The sequence below is a fragment of the Mastigoproctus giganteus genome, chromosome 1, assembly GCF_048544385.1.
Source record: "Mastigoproctus giganteus isolate SK-2022 chromosome 1, ASM4854438v1, whole genome shotgun sequence".
Taxonomy (NCBI): Eukaryota; Metazoa; Arthropoda; class Arachnida; order Uropygi; family Thelyphonidae; genus Mastigoproctus; species Mastigoproctus giganteus.
Window position 1 is genome coordinate 167442189 of NC_143575.1, and position 23269 is coordinate 167465457.

A 23269-nucleotide genomic window follows, 5' to 3' on the forward strand; every position below is an offset into this window, starting at 1 on the left:
ATTCATTAATGGTATGTTAAATGAGTATTTCTGTCTGTTGTTTTTATGTTGTATATCTGGTGAAATGTTAGATTAGGACTAATGGGTTTTCTCGGAAACCATGAGTGATAGTTTAGTCATTCGCTTCCGTTAACTTAATTTTCAATGACATATTTTTTCTCTTCATTTCACATTATGTTTAGTTTAGCTCTAGATTAGATAAGAATAATATCGGTTTGAACTGTGCGATTTATTATTTTTCTCAGTTTTTTATGGTAAAATGTCAATGAAAAGAAACAGCACTGAAATGCACTGAAAACTGGGAAGAATGCAATATAATCAAATTAATATTATTAAGGAACGTGAGTGATTTCGCAGCAAAAAAAAAAAAAAGTCACAAAAAACAATCGAACATTATTTTAAAAAATTGCTTAAAATTTTTTCCCACAAAATTTGCAGTAGAATACCTATCCGAATATACATATGTAAATGTGCGAATTTATGTGTAGGTTATTATTATTATTTTTTAAAATTAAGTAAATTCATTTTTTTTTTTTTTTTCAAACTATTTAGTATTTTTCTTTTACCTTAATACATTATAACAGAATTTATTTAATTTACGTTCAATCATCCGGAAGAGGTGTGACATTAATTATTCTTGATAACTAATGCTCTACTGTATATATAATATAATTCATGTGAATAAAACAAAAAAACTTGTTTTGATTTTTCTTCCCCTGCCCTAGGAGCTGATGGTCTTGGGTTCAGCATAACAACACGGGACAATCCTGCAGGTGGTAATTGTCCAATTTATATAAAAAATATCCTTCCCAAAGGTGCTGCTATTGAAGATGGCCGATTAAAACCTGGTGATCGTCTTTTAGAAGTAAGAGTAAATTTAGTTTTTAAAAGAATTTGTACTTTAGAAACTTTTTTAAAAGCGCTAAAAAAAATTGACTTTTAGAATGAGTCATGTGCTGTCTATATGTTGACAGTGTTTTCTGGACATCTATATGAATGGTGTTTCCAAAGTGTGTTACATGTGCCAGCACTGGTATATAAGATGATTTTAAGTGGTACATGGAAGAACATTTTTTATTTTAATAATTATATATTTATTTTAATATGTGTTAGAAAATAATATAACTAGCACATCAAACCCATGATTTTGCATGTATTATTGCTGCCATATATGTATGATACAGATTCCTAATATGGATTCTATGGATTCTTATATTTTGAATGCAACTTCTGGAAGTTGACAGTCATTTCCTAAGTATATAAATTTTGAACTGGAATCAACCCCTCCCCCCCAATTGAACCTATCATGGATTAGTGGTTAAAAATGTATAGCGATGGAGGCATAAGTACTAGTGGTGATTATGATGAAATCAGTCATATGTCTTCAAATAGTATGTTGACCAAATTAATGAATCGCTTAGTGTTTTAAAAGTACCACTGCACAGAAAACAAAAATGTCATGCAAATACAATGAAAATTATTTTGAAATTTGGATTTTCATAGACTTGTGATGATATGTTGATACCTATTCCATTATGTGCCCTATGCTTGGAGATTCTTACAAATGCAGATATGAAACCAGTCTACTGTAATTGCCATTCTGAATCAAAGAATACTGTACAAATCCTATCAAAGAACTGAAGTAAAGTGGAACAACATTCAAGCATCCCAGAAACTAATGTGCAGCGTGATGAGATGAAAATGCAAAAGCCTTGTTTATAGTGTTGTGTTTAATTCCAAAGGCCAAGCTGCTAAAGTAATTTGTGAGACACTTATCAAACCTGCTACCAAAGAAATGGTGAAAATAATGATTGGGAACAATGCAAGCAAAACGATTGATAAGCACCTCTGTAAAATAACAGTTTTCATTGTAGCATTACAGATATGGCTGAAAAAATAAATGAGCAAATATTATCCCAACAATGACAAAGCCAGTACTGTTCAGTACAAATTGATGAATATACAGATATTGTTCTTCTTTCCAAGTTCGAGTAAGAAATACCTCAGGGATCATCTTTAAGTGTTATATTTTTTGTCATTAAATGCTGAACAACTTGGAATTGAAGTGCAGTCACTCAAAAGGTTTTTATTAAAGGCATCACAACACTTTGAGCCAGTTCTGCTCACAACCTTATGGATTTTAAAAAACTGAAGGCACAGGGTCACTGTCAGGAAGGAGGCAGAGAAAGATTCTTATATCCAGTTTGCTTCCAGGATAACAAAAGTAGAATAATCTGGAACAAACTCCTAAAAATGAATGTTAAATTCCCACCTGCACCCTCTCTGATTTTGACTCAGTGTGTGGGACTTATAATTCCTAGTGGAAATAGCAAATGTTCTGGCAGGTATCTGCTCCGGCTCTGCCATATCTGTATATGAACTGTCTTTTTGATGACATAACATGCCCATAGGTACTAAGCTTTATAGTGATCAATGACTCTTTGTGCAATTCACAAAGTGATTTCTCAAACTTCAGTTCATGTTTAGTTTTCAAAGTTTTTTTCTTCCATTCGCCCTAAGTAAGGTAATCTTAGTCTTATGAACTTTAAGCTAGTTTCAGGAAGAAAAGTGACCTTTTTTATTTCTCCTTTTTTTACTAATGGATTAACTATATACTGAAAAATCTCTACTGTATATATAGATAAGTAGATTAGAGTATAAATGGAGGAATGCTGACCACATCAGATATATTAACAATGGAAAAAATAAATAGATACCTATAAAATATAAATAAATATAAAGTTAAATAAAAATACATATAGTACTTAATGCTGATCCAGTGATTTTAATTTCGTAATCAATGGTCAGCAGGCAAAACCAATGGAAATACAGCAAGAAGCAAGGCCTCTGTTTCTGATATGAAATATACATAGCAAGATGTAAAAAAGTAGGCTGACGTATATTTCATAGCCGACCCGACAGAGACCAACAAGGAAAGGAATGAAAACCAGATGAAATGTAAAGTAAAAATTAAGATAAGATTAAATAAAAAGAAATGAAATAAAATAACAAGCAATCCAAGAGGAATTTAAAAACAAAAGTAATGAAAAATGCAGGCGAGATGATATTGACAAAGTCAGACAAGTTGCAGCAGTGCCAAATAGGAGCTAGTGAAATGGGCTGAGGGGAACAAACTTCAGCCAAGCTGTATCAGTGAATAAAAAAAGTTAGAAAATTAGTTCTCAGCATATTTATAACATGTTGAAGTAACCCCAAGTGTGGGAAGGGGAGAAGGTGTAAATAGGTCAAAGTTACCTGTGTAGTAGTAGGGAGGACTGCAAGTAAAACCTGTGGCTCAAAAGGACATTCTAATAATGAATGCAACACACAATCTCCTTGTTGCACGAACTGCAAAGCAGACCACCCTGCTTTTTTTCAGAGATCGCAGCATATGGAAAAGAGAGAAAAACTGAAAATAAGATCAGAAACCAACAAGCTAAAAATCAGATACCATTACCCCCAATGATATAAACATATTCTACTGTAACAGCATTTCAGAAAACAAGTAACTGGAACACAAACCGACATCTCAGTCCCCTGCCCCCACCCAACATTTCAGTAGCTTACTGGGCATGCACAGCGCCTCTGTAGCCAGGTGGGCAGGAGCAGCAGTGCGTAGCACATGCTTCTTGATTAGACCAGGGTTCAAGCCCGTAACCACCAAATACGGAGGTTGCGGAAAGGTCAGAGGAATGACCACCGCATATCCTCGGAGCAATACGGCCTTAGTTGCTAATGCTCCTAAAAACCAAATAATAACAACAATATCTGGGCATGCACACTCTTCACTCAAGCAAAATCAAAAGTTTAGCAGGTGAATAACACGTCCATTATTATCTCACCAGATGCCAAAGACTCAGCACCGCCAAAAAACAATACAAAAACCACCAAACCTGTTGACAACAAACAGAAACATACTAACACTATGGAAATTAATGAAGATGAACCCAAAGTGGCTTAAATTCAAATTGAGGAAGGACAGTTGTAGAATAGATGTGCAGAAATTTGCCTTTAGCCAGTGGGTAGTTGATTGTTGAAACAAACTTTCATCTGTCATTGTGGAAGTTGATAGCTTAAATAAATTCAAGGAAAAACTGGACAAACTTTTAGAGCAAATGGATGTGCGAAATGGGATTTTTTTTTTTTTTTTTTTTTTTTTTTTTTTTGGCTTATGCTGTATAAACTTCTTTTCTTGCATCATATGCCTCTGCTAATGCAAACCAATCCTGGAAACTGTATGCAGCAGATGATATGGACACTTGTGGTAGACCAAATTTTCCTAGAAAAGAAAAATTCAAAACAGACTGGTTTATACAGGCAGCATATTGTAGAGCATTTCAATCAATAACTAAGATCAGTAATGTGTACACTTTCAGGAGAATTGACATGGGCTTTAATGATATCAAAGAACTCAGTTCTCTCCACAATCCTGCAAGTGTTTGTTTATAAGAAACAAACCTAACTCTACACATAAGCATTGCAATCAAACACTACAATATATATACAGGAAGATCATAAAAACAACTACTCATGGAGGTGACACTATTTTGGTTTGGCTCTAACATCCCATTTAAACATATTCATCTGCATCAGGAGCAGAATTAACTTTGCAGTAGTTGCACTCTGTCTTCCACCTAATGATCTTTATACACTGAAAGATATAGAAGATTTATTTAACCAGTTACCCCTCTCCATTCCTTTTTTTTTTTTTATGGGGCACTTTAATGGGCACCATCCCCTATGAGGTTCTCTCCATGTAGACAAAAGAGGACAGTTGATTGAAAAACTTCTAGATAGCAAGAACTTAACACTCTTAAACACAGGTACTCATACCCATGTGTATTTGCCTACGGGGACGTTTTTTTGCAACTGATCTCACTATCTGTTCCCTGGCCCTTGCCCCCGGGTGCCAAGCGAATTCGAGGTCAAGCATTCCTAGTGCGAATTAAATAGCGAGATTCTCAGAGATAAAAGTTCTATTTAAGTTCTATCGTTTTATATTAGCAGTTCATTTATAAATCAATTATCCACTTGGAAAGTCTCAAGTAAGAACAGAGAGAGGAAGCTTACCTTTCTTTTTTTGTTATACTATATATATATTACATTCTTTACTAACACTAACCCTTCTAACCGCTTGGCTGCCTGCCTGGCAACTCAACGGTTGCGGGTTCGAATCCCGCCTCGGGATTGGATCAAAGTACCGCAAAAACCTTGGAAGGTGCATGTGGCACCTTCCCGACTTCGTGGAAGAAAACAAACGTCAAACTAATCCTGAAAAATCTGACCAAACCACCACACCTCCCAGAATCGTACAGACCGATCGCACTTCTCACAGTTGCAAGTAAACTACTTGAACGCCTTCTCTATAGACGAATAGCGCAATATTATGACAGGGCTGGCCTGGCCTCACCCAACCAGTTTGGCTTCAGGCGGGGTCGCTCAGCCATGGATGCCTTAATACATCTACAAGAACAAGTAACAAGATGCACCAAGAAGTATTTCCTCGTGATTGCCGTGGACTTTGCTGGGCCCTTCGATGCACTTTGGTGGCCAAGCATCTTGGCAAGGCTTCGGGTTGCTGGGATCCCAGGCAACCTCTACAGGGTCATCAAGAGCTACCTCACAAATAGATCCATCAGGATTGTTGCTCTCTATGGGACCCTCTCCAAGAATACATTTCGTGGCTGTCCACAGGGTTCGGTCCTTGGACCACTACTGTGGAACATAGTAATGGACTCCTTCCTAGCTATAGACCTTGACGAGGTAAAATCGCAGGCATTTGCTGATGACCTCTTACTGACAGTGACAGCAGACTCAAGGACACAACTGGAGACACTGGCAAACCGGGCTCTGTCCACCCTTCAGGAATGGGCAAAGAAAAATCAACTTAGAATATCCCCTGCAAAGACAAACTCCGTTCTGCTCAAGGGGTGCCTCAACCTCAGGCGGCTTCCACAAATCAAGATCGACCAGAAAACAATTAAATTCTCAAAGCAGCTAAAGTACCTAGGCATGATTCTAAATCCGAATCTATCATTTCAGGACCACCTGAAATATTTGCATACAAAAGTCAGACGATACACTGCATTGGTTGCCAGAGTCACTCGCAGAGACTGGGGCCTAGACAGACGGGTGCTACGTCTTTTCTATAAAACCATCTTCACCCCAATAGTCACGTATGCATCTTGCGCGTGGTATCAAAAAGCCACAACTGTTGTCAGTAAACGAATCATTGACTCGATTCACCGATCAATCTTTCTGACCATTACTCGAGCTTGCAGCACAGTGAGCACGCATGCCCTGCAAGTCCTTGCTGGTGTACTTCCACTGGACTTAGAGATCATTCGACGGGGCCTCACGCACCACCTGGACAAGGGTATCCCACAGACATGTTTGGGATCACCACCGACATCATCAATAGCAAGACTATGGAAAAGAAAAAGCTGCATGCTCACTTGCTGCAGGTGTGGCAGGATAGATGGGCCACCTCGCAAAAAGGCGAAATCACCAGAAAGTTTCTGCCCAACATTGGCCGGGTTTTTCCGAACTTCCCACCCTGGTTTTCCCTGGGCCTACAAGTCACATACCTACTGACAGGACATGGAGCTCTGAATGCAAAGCTATCCCTACTCGGAATACAAGAAGATCCCACCTGCACCTGCGGGGGGCTGGAGAGCTGGCAGCACCTCATGCATGATTGCCAGCTGTATGACGACCTCCGCAGTGCATTCATCACCAAAATACAGTATCTACCATACGGCCAGGAGCACCACATCTTGGATACCAGGGAAGAATATCAGGCTTTCTCCAGCTATGCACTGGCCCTGTTCAAAAGACGGAGAGCTCTTATCGCAGCGAACTGCAATCAACCACTGACACAATAAGGAAATGAACAAACCTCGAAGGAAATCATCCCGCGGAAGACGCCTGAACCCAGTGGCCTCCGATCATCAAGGCACTAAACCCTGAAGTGGACCTAAAGTTGAATAAATGAGAAATGACTCTATAAACAACATTGACGCAAACACCACATGGATGGGAAATGTCACAAGGAAGACCCCACAAACGCCGACAAGCAAACCCGGACCTTTTGACGGTAAAGACTGCAGAATGGACGGGAACCACCCCATGAACAATCATGCTTCGGTCCGATTGCTCCTGGAAACGGACTAGAACCACTAGCAGCTCCGCTGCCAAATGCTATATGGCGAGCTGAATGGGGTACCCTTACCCTATTCATCTTAAATTCCCTATCCCCAGCAGGAGGGAGAGGAGACATGCTCTGTTTCCTCCCTCCCCTGCCAACCCATCTCTTCACCTGGTGAGGCACGCGCCTGCCTCACTGACCACCTGAGGTCGCCTTCTCTATCGTCCCCATGCTTCTGCCTTTTCCCCCAGTCTTCAGTCTCTTCCCCCACTCTAACTGTATACCTTATCCATGGCAGGGGGAGATAACTCTTCTTCGTCTCCCTCACCCGCCATCCAAACTCCCCTCTGGTGTGGCATGGGCATGCCATACTGTCAAGCAGGGGTCATCTCCTCTTTCGACCCCTTACTTCTACTTCTACCCCCCCCAGTCTTCAGCCTCCCCTCCCTCCCACTTTTATCTTTCATCTAACATATAGCCCACACGTCTAAATTTAATAACAAAAAAATTCTCCCGACCTATTAGGCCTTTTAACACATCTTTCTAGCGTTCAACCCCAACCAGCGATTTCCTAACAGCAATCTCCTTAAGAATTAACATCAAACACGTATATATATATATATATTTTTTTTTTTTATTTTTTTTTATTTATTTTTTTTTTTTTTTGCTTTTATTATTATTATTATTTTTTATTTATTTATTTTTTTTTTTTTATTTATTTTTTTTTTTTTTAGGTCCTAGCCACTGAAATCCCAGGAAACTAGGTGGCAGGACCTGCCGGAGCAACTCGTCATGATTCTGGACACCCGGTTAGCCTCCACGTGGCAAGGTATGGGCAACATTGGGCCCCACCAGGGGCCTGGCGGCCAATAAGCCCGACAAACAATGGGCACAACAGATCACACTGCACAGACATGGCCCACACACTTTCAAGTCTCTGGCTTGACAGTGTACTGTCCTCGATACAGCGAACATACGCGGAGATGGGAGAAATCCCAGGCGCTGTCTGACACGAACATACCTTATATATGGCCACAGAAGCCGATGTGCCAACAACTACAAAAAAAAAAAAAAAAAATCCGCTTGGCCTCCTTGTGGCACTGCTCCTGCCTCCCCGTGACGGGGCCGGAAATCTGGGAGGGAAAGTTACCCCCCAGGGCAAAAAGGAGCTAACAATGGTCTATGATGACTACCCTGCTTTTGAGCAGCCTAGGCGCTCATCTAGTACAGTCAGCGATGCTGACCATGAAATTGCATATGACGAAACAAAGACAAAAAGATTGCGGAAGGACACAGATCAACAGGAATGCCCATCAGTCCTTATTTTGCACTCTGTTTTGGACAAATCTATTAGAACTCTATCACCATTTCTTATACAGAAATGTCTAGAAAATGTAGCAGGCTCACCCAAAATGGTGAGAAGACTCAGATCCGGTGACTTACTGGTAGAAACTGCAAGTTGCACACATTCTGAGACTTTGCTGAAATTAACATTTGGAGGACTACCTATGTAGGTTGCCCCACATGCAACCTTAAATACCTCCAAGGGAGTAATTGCAGAATGGAATCTGATGAACGTAACTGAACTGGTCCAGGAACTTAAACATCAAAAAGTCACAATCAGGAGAGATGGAGATCTAATTCCCACCAGCAACATCATCCTAACATTCAGAACACCAATATTACCATCTAGTATCAAAGCCAGGTATCTCAATTACCGAGTATGGCCTTTCATTCCAAATCCTATAAGATGCTGCAAGTGCCAAAAATTTGGCCACTCACAAATGGCTTCTAGAGGAGATTCAGTCTGTCCAAACTGTGGGTCCAAAGAACACTCACAAACAGACTGTGATGCTAAGACCTCACACTGTCCTAATTGCAAAGGCGCACATCCAGCCTATTCAAAATCATGTGATCTCTGGAAAACAGGAAAACAAATCCAAAAGTATAGGGTAGAACAAAAAGTTATGTATCAAGAGGCAAAGAAACAAATTATGCTCAATGTACCCAAGAACACATATGCAACAGCAGTGAAAAGATATCAATCTTCGGCAACACAAACTGAAGTTTCCATTCCCCCAACCATATCCACTACAGATTGGGCCCAATCTATGCTGTCATCATCAATGAAACAGTCTCCTAAGGTGCAAAAGGTAGCGGACAGAGCCAGCAACACCCCAGTCACAGTTCCACCAACTGCACCATATAGATCATCAGATACTAAAAAAACTGAAAACCGATTCAGCTCCCTCTAAGAAGGCAAATAATCCCATAGCAGTAAATATGGATACCAATAATAATGGCGACCCAGAAGAACCTATCCTAGATCTTCACGCAGAGGATGACATGAACACTGGACACCCAACCTTTCCAAGAAGAGAGAAAGTGAAGCTCGATCGCCACAAACAGACTGGGAATAAAAAAGAACCAGAACCATCTTCATGTAACAAAACCAAATAATGCATCATATCATACAATGGAACTGTAGAGGACTTCGCAGTAACATTGATATCCATGAGCTAATAGATCATTATCATCCTGTAGGCATCTGCTTACAAGAGACAACAAGAGACAAATTTAACGTCACAAGTGTCTCTCTCAATTAGAAATTATGACTTTTTAGGAAAGACAGAGCTGGTACAAATAATTCCCATGGAGGGGTAGCCATATTCCTAGATTCAAGAGTACCTTACAGACACATTCCGTTAGAAACCTCCATAGAAGCTGTTGCAACACGTATAGTGATCGGTATTAATTTGACACTTGTCTCTATTTATCTGTCGCCAAATCACCCCTATACTATTCATGAACTTGATTTGGGGTGGATGGGATCTATCCAGTTATATTAAAGGAGGCAGCAAAGGAAGTAAGAAAACCCTTAGCCATAATTATGAGAGCTTCCTTGGACTCAGGGGAGGTACCCATGGACTGGAGATGTGCAAATGTGACCCAAATTCACAAAGGAGGATCAAAGGCTGACACTAGTAATTATACACCTGTGAGTTTAACTTCTGTTCCCAGAAAATTAATGGAGGCACTGGTTAAAGAAGCACTGCAGGATCATCTAGACAAGAGTTCAGTTATAGCTCGGACACAGCATGGTTTTGTTAAGGGGAAGTCTTGCCTGACCAATTTGATTGGATACTATGATGCAGTCGCAAAAGAACTGGATGCAGGGAATAACTTAGATATTATATACTTGGATCTTAGAAAGGCTTTTGATACTGTTGCACATGGAAGACTGCTGCACAAATTGGAGCAGTGTGGCATTGGAGGCAAATTGCTGCTATGGATAAAGGGGTGGTTGAGGGGGAGAAACAGAGAGTGGTAATCAATGGACACTGCTCATCGTGGACTAATGTTATTAGCCCTCAGAGTTCAGTATTGGGTCCATTATTGTTTTCTGTATTTATAAATGATATTGATGATGGTATATCAAGCTTAGTGTCCAAGTTTGCAGACGATACGAAGGTTGGCAGGGTTGTCAAGGACACTACTGACACTATGCTGCTGCAACAGAATCTGGAAAGGTTGAGCAGATGGGCTGAGAGGTGGCAAATGAAGTTTAACGTTGACAAATGTAAAGTACTACATATGGGAAACAGCAACCCCAGAGCAACGTATCAACTCTGTGGTACTACACTGAAAGTGGTTGAGAATGAAAGGGACCTGGGGGTGGTTGTGCAGGCAGATATGAAGTTCTCTGAGCAGTACAGACGGGCTGCAAGAGTAGCTCATGGTGTATTGTCAAATGATATATAGGAATTTTTCTAGCAGGGATAAGGAGGTGATTATTCCCTTGTATAAGGCAATGGTCAGGCCACACCTAGAGTACTGTATACAGGTCTGGAGGCCTCATTTCAAGAAGGATCTAGAGCTGCTGGAACGAGTACACAAAAGGCCAACAAGAATAGTGAATGGAACAAAGCGGTGCTCTTACGAAGAAAGGCTTAAGTTTTGCAAATTACAGTGTCTGGAGACTAGGCACCAGCGAGGTGATCTGATAGAGGTGTATAAAGCCTTGAATGGTTTGAGCATGCTCAATGCTGATGGGATTCTTCCTCTTGCTCAGAATAATCACCTGAGAGGGCATTAATTCAAATTGAGGAAAGACAGATGTAGGATAGACATTCGGAAATTTGCCTTTAGCCAGCAGGTGGTTGGTTGGTGGAACAGACTTCCATCCCTTGTCGTGGAAGTTGATAGCCTAAATAAGTTTAAGGCTCAGCTGAACAGGTATTTCGAACGAACAGAGGGGTGAAGTGGAAGTGGTTATTTTTTATTTATTTATTTTATTTTTTTTTTTGGCTGATGCTGCATAAGCTTGCTTTCTTTGCATCAAATGCCTCTACTAATGCTAATGCTATTGGGGGACTTCAACGGACACCATCCATTATGGGGTTCTCCCAATGTAGATAGACGAGGACAACTCATCGAACAACTAACTGACAGACAAAACCTAACTATACTAAATACTGGCTTGCCAACTTACATCCATCTCTCTAACGGTACAACCTTTGCAATAGATCTCTCCATCTGCTCTCTGTCCCTCTTTTCTAGCATTGAGTGGACGCCCCTCGACAACCCGCTCAACAGTGATCACTTCCCGTTAATATGTAAGATTCAAACAGCACATTCTATGATTTCAGAAAACTACGTAAAATGGAAATTTTCAAAAGCAGATTGGGCAAAATTCACCTGTCGAGTGTTCTTTGATGAACAGATCATTGAAACCTGTCCTATTGACACAGCTACTGATCACATTACGAGACAAATACTGGCTGCTGCATGTACTGCGATTTCACAATCAACCACCCATAGAACCATAAATTATTGGTGGAACGAAGAGTGCAAGAGTGCAAAAAAAGAAAAAATCCAAGCATGGAATATGTTTTGAAAATATCCTACCACCGCCAATCTTATAAACTACAAGAAACTCAGAGCCAAGGCCCGTCACATTAGGAAAAAAGCCAAAAAAGAATCTTGGATTCGATTTGCAAGCTCGATTAATAAAAATACTGAATTAAACAGCCAAATGGTAAATTTCCCCCATTATCCTCCCCACTTCTCAACTGGAAGGGGCAGGAGCTTTCTTCTCCCATAGATATAGCGAATGCCTTAGGGACTGTTTTTACACAGTTTTCTGCCTCAATAGCATACGACCTATTATTCCAAAAGATCAAAGTATTAGCTGAAAAGTACACTGAACTTCATCAGACCTATGAGTACATGTTCTTTATCCTATAATCAACTGCTTACAATGCTTGAAATTCAAGAAGCCATATCTACCTCAAAAAACAGTGCTGCAGACCCCAACGGAATATATTACATAATGCTCCAACACTTGGATAAAAAATCTGTCTCTTTAATGCTGGCATTTTTCAATCACATCTTCCTTGAACATTCTTTCCCCAGTTCCTGGCATCACTCCTATATAATAGCAATTCTCAAACCGGGGAAAGATCACTATTCCTCAAAACTATAGACCCATTTCTCCCACCAGTTGCTTAAGTAAAACCCTGGAATAAATAATTCGCTGTCGACTCACATGATATTTCAACTCTAAAAATATAATTTCTGATAATCAATTTGGTTTCAGAAAGAATAGATTAGCCCTGGATCTCATGGTCAAAGCCGAAACAAACATCAAGAATGCATTCATCCATAATGATCATCTAGTTGGGGTATGCCTTGATGTGGAGAAAGCCTTTGACACCACACGGCGTTTTAGTATCCTGAGAGATCTGCATTCCCTTGACTTGAGAGGCCACTTACCATATTTCATACAGAACTTCCTTTAGCACAGGTCATTTCAAGTTCGATACCTACAAGTCCTCTCCCAAACATATATACAAGAAGAAGGGGTCCCACAAGGCTCTGTGCTCAGTGCCACCTTATTTGCAACAAGAATAAATCACATGACCAAAATTATTCCCAACACTGTGAATTCATACCTATATGCCAATGATCTCAATATTTCTTGCAATTTGCAAAACATGGCCTTCATTGAGCGGCAGCTCCAAATTTCAATTAATAACATTCAGATGTGGATGGCACAGAATGGGTATCGACTCTCTTACTCAAAATCTAAAGTAATTCACTTTTGTAACAAAAGAAAGATGCATCTAGAGCCGGAGCTACACTTAACAAATCAGCCTATCTCAGTTGTGAACAGCATTCGGCTTTTTGGTCTGATTTTCGATAGCAAATTGAACTTTGTGGAATATGTTAAATATCTACGTACATCTTGCCAGAAAAAAATGAACATACTCAGAATTATTTCTTCGACATTGTGGGATACAGATCGATACACATTACTTCACTTGTATAGAGCCTTAATCAGATCTCGCCTTGATTATGGTGCACCGGTATATGATTCTGCTAGGGAGAGCTTGCTAGCACAGCTTTCCCCTATCCAACATTCTGCCCTGAGGATAGCTGTAGGTGCTTATAGAACTTTACCAATTCAAAGTCTTTTCATTGAAGCTCATGAACTTCCCCTAAACCTAAGAAGAAAGATGTTACTACTCAACTATACAACTAAAGTCCCAAGTCTACCTACCCATCCCATTAGACTGATAATTAATGACCCCCAGCTCACAATGTACTATAGAAATAAACCCAGAGCAGTTCAGCCTACTGTTCTCAGGCATTATTACAAACTTGGAATATAGATTTTGACAAAATTCTTCAAGATCCAAACAGTCCGGATCCCCTATGGTATTATATTAAACCATCCTGTGCCAGCTATTTCCTAAACTGGGGAAAACACTCTCTTGCAAATGTCAACATACAACAACTCCACATTGCCCACACACAAAATCATCTGCATTTTACAAAAATATATACCGTTGGGTCAAAATCTGAGGGTAGAGTTGGTGCCGCAGTTAATGGCACCAACTTGGTTATTGCAGTTAATGTTTTTCCTTCTTTCTTTCAAAGCATTTCTCTCTTACTTCTTTCCTTGTACTTTATTCTTTCCCTTTTCCTTTCTTTTCCATTTTTTTTCTTATTCTCTTCTCTGGTTCTTGTAATGTATTGTCTCTTAAGAGTCACTGGGTTTGGAGTATTTGGACTGATTGTTGTGGGCTTGTTTTTGTAGACTTGCAGATTAATCATGCCAGTAGCTTTACAAGGTATCAGTCTGTGGTTCTATGGTCATGGAAGAGTTTTTTTTTTTGTCTTGAAAAGAGCTCCTGCGTGAAGAGTGTGAAGGCACGGTAGTTTTTCTCATTTTGAAACACGACCTGTTCTTGGTTCCTGAGTGTGAACTAGGTCTATGTCATGAGGATACTACACAGGTCCTCACAGGTAGGACATTCATGTATGAGGTGGTCCCAGGTTTCTTCCTCTTCGCAGTGACACTGTGGTGAATCTGAGAGACCAAAGTCGTAGAGTTTCCTCCTGAAGGACCCATGTCCAGTGAGGAGAAAGGTGGTATGGAGGCTTGGAGCAAACAATGCAGGCTGGCTTGGGTTGAATGGGAAGAATTTCCCTCTTATGGCTCCTTCGGGGGAGTCAGACCATCAGGCCTGCCAGGTCTGCAGTAGGTGTATCGTTAGACGCTTCTTTTCAGCACTTGTGTTGTTTGTTGGATCGGTGGTGAAGACAATGCAGGTGGCCGCTCTCCCTTTGGACAACTGGTAAAGCAGCCCACAATTTCCAGGGTAAGGGATCCAACGAGGACCTGGAGCACATGGGTCCTTACCATTCAACACGCTCTGGAGATGGTCGGGAGGATAGAGCGGTGTGTGGTGTCTAGTTTTCTCCTGTTTACGGCAGTGATTGCTTTGTTGTACCACACACACCTGCTGCATAGAAAATAGCCTTGTAGAAAAGGGAGAGTGGCCACCTGCATTTGCTATGTATGTAGGTAATTGAGATGTGGGGTGAATGACATGTTCTTATTCAGAATTATCTCGAGATATTTTAGTTCCATTTTTAGCTTTATGTTCCTTGGATTTTTATCTGTGGGGGCCCTCCTAATATCCAGAGGACCCCTCAAGAGGATTGAACTAGTTTTTTCCAACGAAATTCTGAGCTGGTTCTCTTGGGTCCAGTGCAGCAGTGTTGAGATGGCTCGATTTGCTGTTGCTTCCATTTGGGCTCTGCTGTTTGCCTCAAGCATCATTGTCAAGTCCATCGGCATAGGCTTGCATTTTTACTGTGTTCATGTCAAAGTTTAAGAACTCAAGGATCAGATTCCATGGAAGGAATACCAGGACAGAGCCCTGAGGGCATCCACTGAAGACTGGTTGCGACACCTGGCAGTACGGAGTACTGACGATGACTTTTCTATTTGCTAAGTAGGTCTGAATGCATCGGTGTAAGTTGATGGGTATGTTTGCCTTCCGGAGCCTGTTGAGGATGCTTGGCCACCCGAGTCAAACACCCTGGCAAAATCTATTGAGATTATTAGGAAATATTTGCTGGTGCAGGTAAAGTGTAAAGTGTATTTAGGGTCATACGGCACCAGGGGTTTCCCCCATCTCCGCGTTGTTTACATTGTGATGGGTGTACCAGTTTGCTGGAAATGCCAGAGATTTAAAAGTGTGTGGATATTGTTCATATGTAGTGTCGTGTACCGTTGTTCATCTGGTCATTTAGCCGCTGGACTCCTACTGAGGCCCAACGTTGCCCCACTTTCGCCCCGTGGAGGCAGACCAGGTACACCAGTATTATAATTAATTTACTCTGGCAGGTCCTGCCACCTAATTTCCTGAGATTTCAGTGGCTAGGACCTTGGAAAAAGAAAAATTCGCACGTTGTATGTTGATCACATACATGTTTCCCGGTTTTAAGGGGTTGCATTTGAAAATTTAATGGCCGAGGAGAGGGCGAAATAATTTAGAGAAGCTAGAATTTTGGTGTGGGTCTTGCGCTGGCATAGAGATAGAGAGGGGAGGAGACTGAAGGCTAGGGGGGGAATAGCTAGGAAAGACTGGGATCAATAGAGTAGACGACCCCAGCATGTGCCAGTGGGGCATGCCCATGCCCCACCAGAGAGAAAGATGTGGGATGGCAGGGGGCAGGCAACAAGAAGGCTGTCGCCTCCCCCTCTGCCAGGGAAGGGAGGAAAGTGTGCCCGGCAAGGGAGCCGGCACAGGTCGCCATATGGCCTGGCCGCTGCATGTCTGCTTGAGTCAGGTCCTTGTTGTCCCATCCGTGTGTAGGTTCCTGTCTGTGGCTGTCACTTGGCAGCAGGACAGGTGCCTTAGTCAGGTCCGTAGTTGTGGGTATTTAGTCCAGTCTGTACTTATGTTTCTATCTGGAGTCATGGTCATTAGTTATTGGATCCTGGGTCCATTTGTTGGATCCGAGTTTGTCGAGTCCGGGTGTTTTTTTTTTTTTTTTTAATGCTGTTTCTTCCTGGGATGCAATCCCTTTGTGGATTGTCTTGATGGTGACTGTCTGTGCACCTTATATGGTTGTTTGCAAAGTCATATATTGTGGGCCTGAGAAACGCTATTGTGGCTGTGGGGGCGGAAGAGTATACCTTCTGTGAAAAAGATCTTGTGCAAAGTTTGCCAGTGCTTTGTAGCTATGCTCTTCCTCCAATAAGCATTCCTCTTGATTCTCTGGTACATAATGTAATTCTGTAATTAGTCGGCATCGGAGGTCTTCATAAAGCTTGCAGTGGTACATTAAATGCTCCCACGTTTCCACTAAGCCACAATGACAGAGGGCAGTGTTGCTCAGTCCAAAGGTCATTAGTTTGAATCTGATGGCGCTGTGGCCAGTTAGGAGGTACGTGGCCAGCAATCCTGGGGAGAGCCAGCTTGGGTATTTTGGGTATACGGCCGAGACAGTTGGGAGGAATTTTCGCGTTATTTGCCCTTTTGTTGAGTTTTGCCACCGTGTTTGCCAGGTTTGCTGAAGATGTACAGTTAGTCTTCTTTTCTCTATTTTCGGTTCGCTGGCTACATTTAATGTGAAATTTAGGCAGGTATCCGGTATGCCTCTGGAAAGGCTGTAGAGGAGTCCACTGCGTATCACTTCCAGGTCCAAGGGGAGGGCACCCGTGAGCACCTGAAGCACGTGTGTACTCACTGTTTTGCAAGCTCGTGAGATAGTCAGTAAGATGTACCTCTGTATGGTTTCTAGTTTTCTTTTATTAGTTGCAGTGGTTGCTTTCTTGTACCAGACACCCGAGGCATAGAGGATGACTGGCAGGAACACAGTTTTGTGAAAAAGAGCAAGGGTTTTCTTCTTTATGCCCCAGTCCTTGCGGGTGATTCTTGCAAATAGTGACGAGTAATTTCTGATTTTATTTCTGAGATTGTTAAGATGGGGAGTGAAGGATAGGTTTCTATCAAGGACAACCCCAAGAAATTTCATTTCTGTGGTCAGCTTGACGGTGGTTCCTTGTACTTTTATTTGGGGGGGGTCTCCTGGTGTCCAGGGTTCCCCGAAGTAGGATGGAGCTTGTCTTAGTGGATGATATCCTCAGGTTATTTTCGTCAGCCCATTGTTGTAGAGTGGCGAGCGCCCGGTTTGCTGTGTTTTCCAGCTGTGCCCTGGAGTTTTCTGCCAGTGTCAGGACAAGGTCATCCGCATACGCATGGGAGGTTGCATTTCCGAGGTTGAGGTTGAGGAATCCGTCCAGGACCACGTTCCAGAGCAGTGGGCCCAGGACGGAGCCCTGTGGGCATCCTCTGTAGATGCGTCTGGTTATTGTACAGTAAGGAGCAGTGTCTTTTACTGACCTGTCGCATAGGTAACTGCTGATGCAATTGTATAGATTACTTGGGAGTTTGGCCTCACGGAGCCTGCTGAGGACGCTTGGCCACCAGAGGGTGTCAAACGCCCCGGCAAAGTCAACCGCGATGGCAAGAAAGTATTTGCGGTCTGTTTCTGTTGCAGCGTTGATGATGCTGCGTAGGGCATCGGTGGTGGAGTATTCTTTTCGAAATCCAAATTGTTTGGGTGACTCTAGGCCTGCGTTTCTATAGTGCTTCTCTATCCTGTTTCGCAGGAGATGTTCAAGAAGCTTGCTGAGAACTGTCAGGAGCGCTATCGGGCGATAGGACCCTGGGAGGTCCTGCCTCTTCGTGGGATTCTTCAAGATTAGCCGGAGCGTCGCCACCCTCCAACTGCACGGGAAGTAGCCTTCTTTGAGGCATTTATTGTATAGTTTCAGTATTTCCTCCAGGATAGTGTCCACTGCTTTCTTGATGATCTCTGGCTCTAGGAGATCTTCTCCTGGGGACGTTTTGTTTCTCAGCTTGGCCGCCGCGATCTCCAACTCAATCTTGGTGAAAGGTTCCTCAATTTGCTGGGTTGTGTATATCCTGTTCTGTTGGCAGAGCAGTACTTGTTCTGGCGTAGCGGGATCAGTGTGCTGCAGAAACATAGCATCCAAAATATTGTTGACAGTTTCGTGCCACGTCTTTGTGAACCCCCCCTTGCGGTTTCCTCATTGCTGGGAGTACCTCGCCTCTGGGAAACCTATTTGTAGTCACCCGATAGACCACTCCCCAGGGGTTGTCATTTCCTGTCGTGGAAACTAGGTGCTCCCATGTACGCTGTTTTCTTTCTCTGATTTTTGCTGTGTATTGATTCCTTGCAGTGCGGTATCGTTCCCGGAGCGCCTCTACTTCTGCAGTAGGCCAATCACGTCTAGCCCGCTGGAATTTTTTCCGACAGGTGTTTGCTACCTGCCTTAGTTGCTGAAGCTCAGGGCTCCACCAGGGTACCGCCCCCGGAGATGGTTTCTTTCTTTTGATAGATTTGTCCGCCGCTTCTGTGATAAGTCTCACCAGTTTTGCCTGGTGTTGGTCTGGGGTTGTCTCTTCTGTGTTGAATGTGTGGGCAGCCACCCGTATGGTTTGTTGGAATTTGGGCCAGTCTGCTTTTCCTATGGCGTATCTGTGCTGTATTTGTCTGGGTGTTGTGCTTCTGGCTATTGTTCGGTTTAGTTGGAAGGTTATTGCTCTGTGGTCCGATGTTGTCCAGTTTTCCGTTACTGTCCAGGCTGTGATGTGATCAGTGACGGATCTTGTGGTAAGGGTGACATCAATTGTTGTCTCCCACATAGTACTGGAGAATGTTGGGAGGTTGTTTGGCTGGTTAAGTATATTATAGCAACTGTTTGTGAGGTACTCTTCCAGATGCTGCCCGTTCACAACGCCTCTCCGTCCTGGGGTTTCGCTATACCATGCCGGTGAGCGGCAGTTTACGTCTGCGCCTACAATTATTTTGGCGTTCGGAAATTCTGTGTGCATGGTCTGTAGGTAGTTAATTGTTGGGAGGATATCTTCCCCCGGTCGACTGTATATTGAGACAGCATAAAATTCCCCTAGTGCGGTGACTATGTGGGCACACGCAGCCCAGGGGAGGCAGTAGTTTGATAGTTTAGTCACTGTGTAGGTATGTGCTTCGTTTATTATGTTTTCCAGAGCATCAGCTGCAGAGGGCTCTCTCCTAAAACTGTATTGATTCAGAGAGGAGAGCCCACACCAACGTAATGGGTTTCAATCTTTTGATAGAGCAGTTGTTCGAAAGTCTTGCTGAGCAGTGCAATCGGCCTATAGGATCCTGCAAGGTCTTGTTTCTTTTTTGGGTTCTTCATTATGAGTCTCACTCTTGCTGACCTCCAATAAGTGGGGAAGTATCCCTCTGTGAGGCAGTGGTTAAATAAGTTCAGGATTGTGTCCAGGATATATTCGACCGTCTTTTTCACGATTTCAGGTTCCAGTAAGTCTTCGCCAGGTGATTTCCTGTTTTGAATTTTGTTTGCTGCAATTCCAAGATCTACTCGAGTGAAGACTCTTTCAACATGTGAGCAATTGTAGTCAGCGTTCTCTTGGCATAGTCGTATCTGGTCAGGGGTGCTTGGAATAACAGGTGGTAGGAATATTGCATCCAGGATGTTGTTTATTGACTCCTGCTATGTTCTTGTGTAATTGCCTTGCGGGAGTTTGATGGTAGGGATGACCTTACCCCTAGGGAGTTTGTTGGTGGCTATTTTGTAGACCCATCCCCCCCAGAGTCGGTGTTTCCAACTGTTGAGACCAGTTGTTCCCAAGAAAGTTCTTTCTGGATTTTATTTGAGCTGTGTATTTGTTTCTCTTTTCCCTGTAGAGTTGCATCAGGGCCTCTTTTCCCTGTAGAGTTGCATCAGAGCCTCTTTTCTCTGCAGAGTTGCATCAGGTGCGTGTAAGACTCCTGAATAAGGAGGTGGTCCAGGTTTTCCTCCTCCACCTTTTTTCTAAGTTGTACCACGACTGCGGTAGTCCTCTGGGCATTATGTTGTGCAAATTTTATGATGTTGGTGTTAAAATTTTTGCAGTTACTCCCCATAGTTGATCCGTGATTGGAGGACACTCTCTGCTTTTAGATACACCAGACATGTGTTGTCGCGGAACAAGTGGTTAGCTGGCATTTTCTGGGCTTTACAGTTTGTGCAGGTTGGGGACACTGACTTGTTTGGACAGGTACTGTAGTGATGTCTGCCTTTTGCACAGTGCCTGCAGGTTGGTTGCTTCTGTGCGCATGTGTGTGTTGAGTGGCCGTAGCGACACCTGAAACATTTGGGAACAGCCACATGTTCCTTGAATTGGTGGCTGCCCCAGTTTATGTAGACTCTTTTTTGATGGCTAAGAATTTTCCAGGCCATTGGGGAGAGTTCAACCACCCAGTTTATGGTGGTTCCAGTCCTTGTTTGATATTTTTTGGAGTGATGTGTTTATCTGGTTCCTGGTCCGGGAGTTCTTGCCGCAGGTTTCTGCAGTAGAATTCTTCCTGTAGGTTCTCTGCAGAGAGGTCCTTGCCTGTGTCATAAATGACTATACATGGCGGCTTTGCATGGAGTCTGAGGGTTGGGATTTTGGAGTTTTTGACAATTTTGTCTGCCTCCTCTTGTGTCTGTTTCTATTATCACGCCTACGTTGTGTATCTTCCATATTGATTTAATTTTGGTCGTTTTGAATTCCTCACTCAGATTAGTAATGAGAATTTTTGATTTCTTTGCTCTTGTGATGAGCAAAGAAAAGGATGACCAACCTGGTCATCCTGAAGCCCATTTTCTCCTGGGAAATGGGCTTCAGGATGACCAGGTGTGGGCTTGGCAGCAGGGTTCTCTTGTTTGAAGAAGTGGGAGCCTTTGATTGAATCTCTGGTGTGATCTCCCTTTCCCAATCTGTTTGAAGGAAAATGGTTTCAAGCTTTATCCAAATGTTCACGATCTGTGCCCTGAGACCTGTAGTTGCCCTATTAGATTGATCTTTGAATAGATCTTCTAAGGCAGTCCTCAGTTTCAGTGTTTCAACTAGCACAGTACCCTCTGGTAGTGAGAGTCCAGGGGTGGCTCCTTTTGTTTTTGTTCCGCGATATCACATTGTGTGGCAGTGCCATCTGGCATTTCCTTCGCTTCAGTTTGTGAATGTATTTCCCGTTCAAATTGTGCCTTTTTTTGTTCTCCCTTTTGGTGGAAGAGGGAAGCCCGGATCGGGTGTCCCCAACAACCTGGTGCTGTTCCAACAGCATGTTCATCATTTAGGCTCTTTTGTGATGACATATTACATATTGTCCTTGTCTGCTTTTCCCTCCATGGTTTGTGAGTTCCGGATAATCAAAAAGTTTCATCTATCTAGGTATTTTTCCCACGGGTTAAGGGGTTGGAGAGAAGCGTTGTTTGGCATTAGCCACAAGTCCGTGGCTTAATTAGAAGCCGTTTTATTGGCAGAAGTTGTTTTTGGGCTATCCCCCATGGTCATGTGGGGAAATCCATGTTGAGAAATGCAGGTACAGAGATGGGACTAATTTCTTTTGCCATTTACAAAGGGTGGTGAAATCAGTTTTGGTGTAGATCACACAGGTTAAAAGTTTGCACCTATCCATGGTTATTTAGGCTCTTTTGTGATGACATATTGTCCTTGTCTGCTTTTCCCTCCATGGTTTGTGAGTTCCGGATAATCAAAAAGTTTCATCTATCGAGGTATTTTTCCCACGGTCTATGGAAGGGGGAAAACCTAGAAGCACATGGTATCTTGCAGTTTATGCACAATTTGAAGCACAGTTAGGTTGGGGCAGGTAGCCTGCTCAAAGTTACGCAAGGAGGAAATACCTTCCCCAGTTAAAACCGGATTTGAGTGCGGTGGCAATGTTACACTGGAACTCTTCTCTATTTCTTTGCTGTGATCAGCATAGTGACCTGTCTCACAAACAAAGGAAATAGAAAATAATGCAAAAATCTAGTAATAATCCCCCTAAATCACTGAAAGTTTCTTACCAAGGGAAATCTTCAGGGTAGATCTTTCTGAGAGAACACAATTTAAACTTTAAAGCACTTAAACTGTATATTTTTACCAGAAATTTAGCAGCTAGAAAAAATGTGTCTCCGAATGTGAAGGCGGCCATATTGGCATTGAGCATACACGCCGCATACAAGCACAATGTTGTCATATATATGAATGAAAAATAACTCACATAAATTCATTAAATCTGCACAAAATTTCACATGAAGTCACCTGGTGATCCAGTATCTTTAGTTCTTCTAGATCAAATCATTGGCAAACAGTAAATCCATGATTAATCAGCACTATAATCACTTTTTAACTAGAGCACATAGAAACATGACCACACGGTCGAAATCCCACTGGTGATGGTTCCGCTGTCCCCCCACTCCCATCCTTACTCTCTGGTATGGCATGGGCATGCCACACTCTAAATTGTCTATGCCTTTCTCCCCCCCAGTCTTCGGTCTCCCTCCCCACTCTACCTGCACGCAAGTGAATGCCCCACACAATCTAAATTAATTGTTTGATTGATGTTTTTAGATAAACTATCTAAAATCACATTGCCCCCATACTTTTGGTCTCCCATTCCTAGCGCCTCCCAGCCACGCAAGCGCATAATAATTTTTTTTTTTTTAGGTCCTAGCCACTGAAATCTCAGGGAATTAGGTGGCAGGACCTGCCAGAGTACAACTAAAACTATTAAGTTTAAGTCCAATTAAGTTTAAGTGAGAAATTTACTTTACATATTAAAACTCCCCAGGGGCTCACATTTGGTGAGAATGGGCTTGGCACACCCAGGGTCCTGAGCTGGATATCATCATTCTTCTCTTTCTTGGTGATTCCTTCCTACTTCTCTCTCTCTCTCTCTCTCTCTCTCTCTCTC

At 42.4% G+C, this 23269-nt stretch overlaps 1 protein-coding gene across 5 annotated transcripts in view; it reads left to right on the top strand.

Moving 5' to 3' along the window:
- Positions 1–23269, top strand: part of baz (par-3 family cell polarity regulator) — a 760042-nt gene that overhangs the window by 412873 nt on the left and 323900 nt on the right. For all 5 annotated transcript variants that reach the window (XM_090374871.1, XM_090374873.1, XM_090374874.1 and 2 more), the window contains exon 10: positions 726–865. In XM_090374871.1, the coding sequence (XP_090230997.1) occupies positions 726–865 (140 nt within the window). The remainder of the gene's footprint in view (positions 1–725; positions 866–23269) is intronic.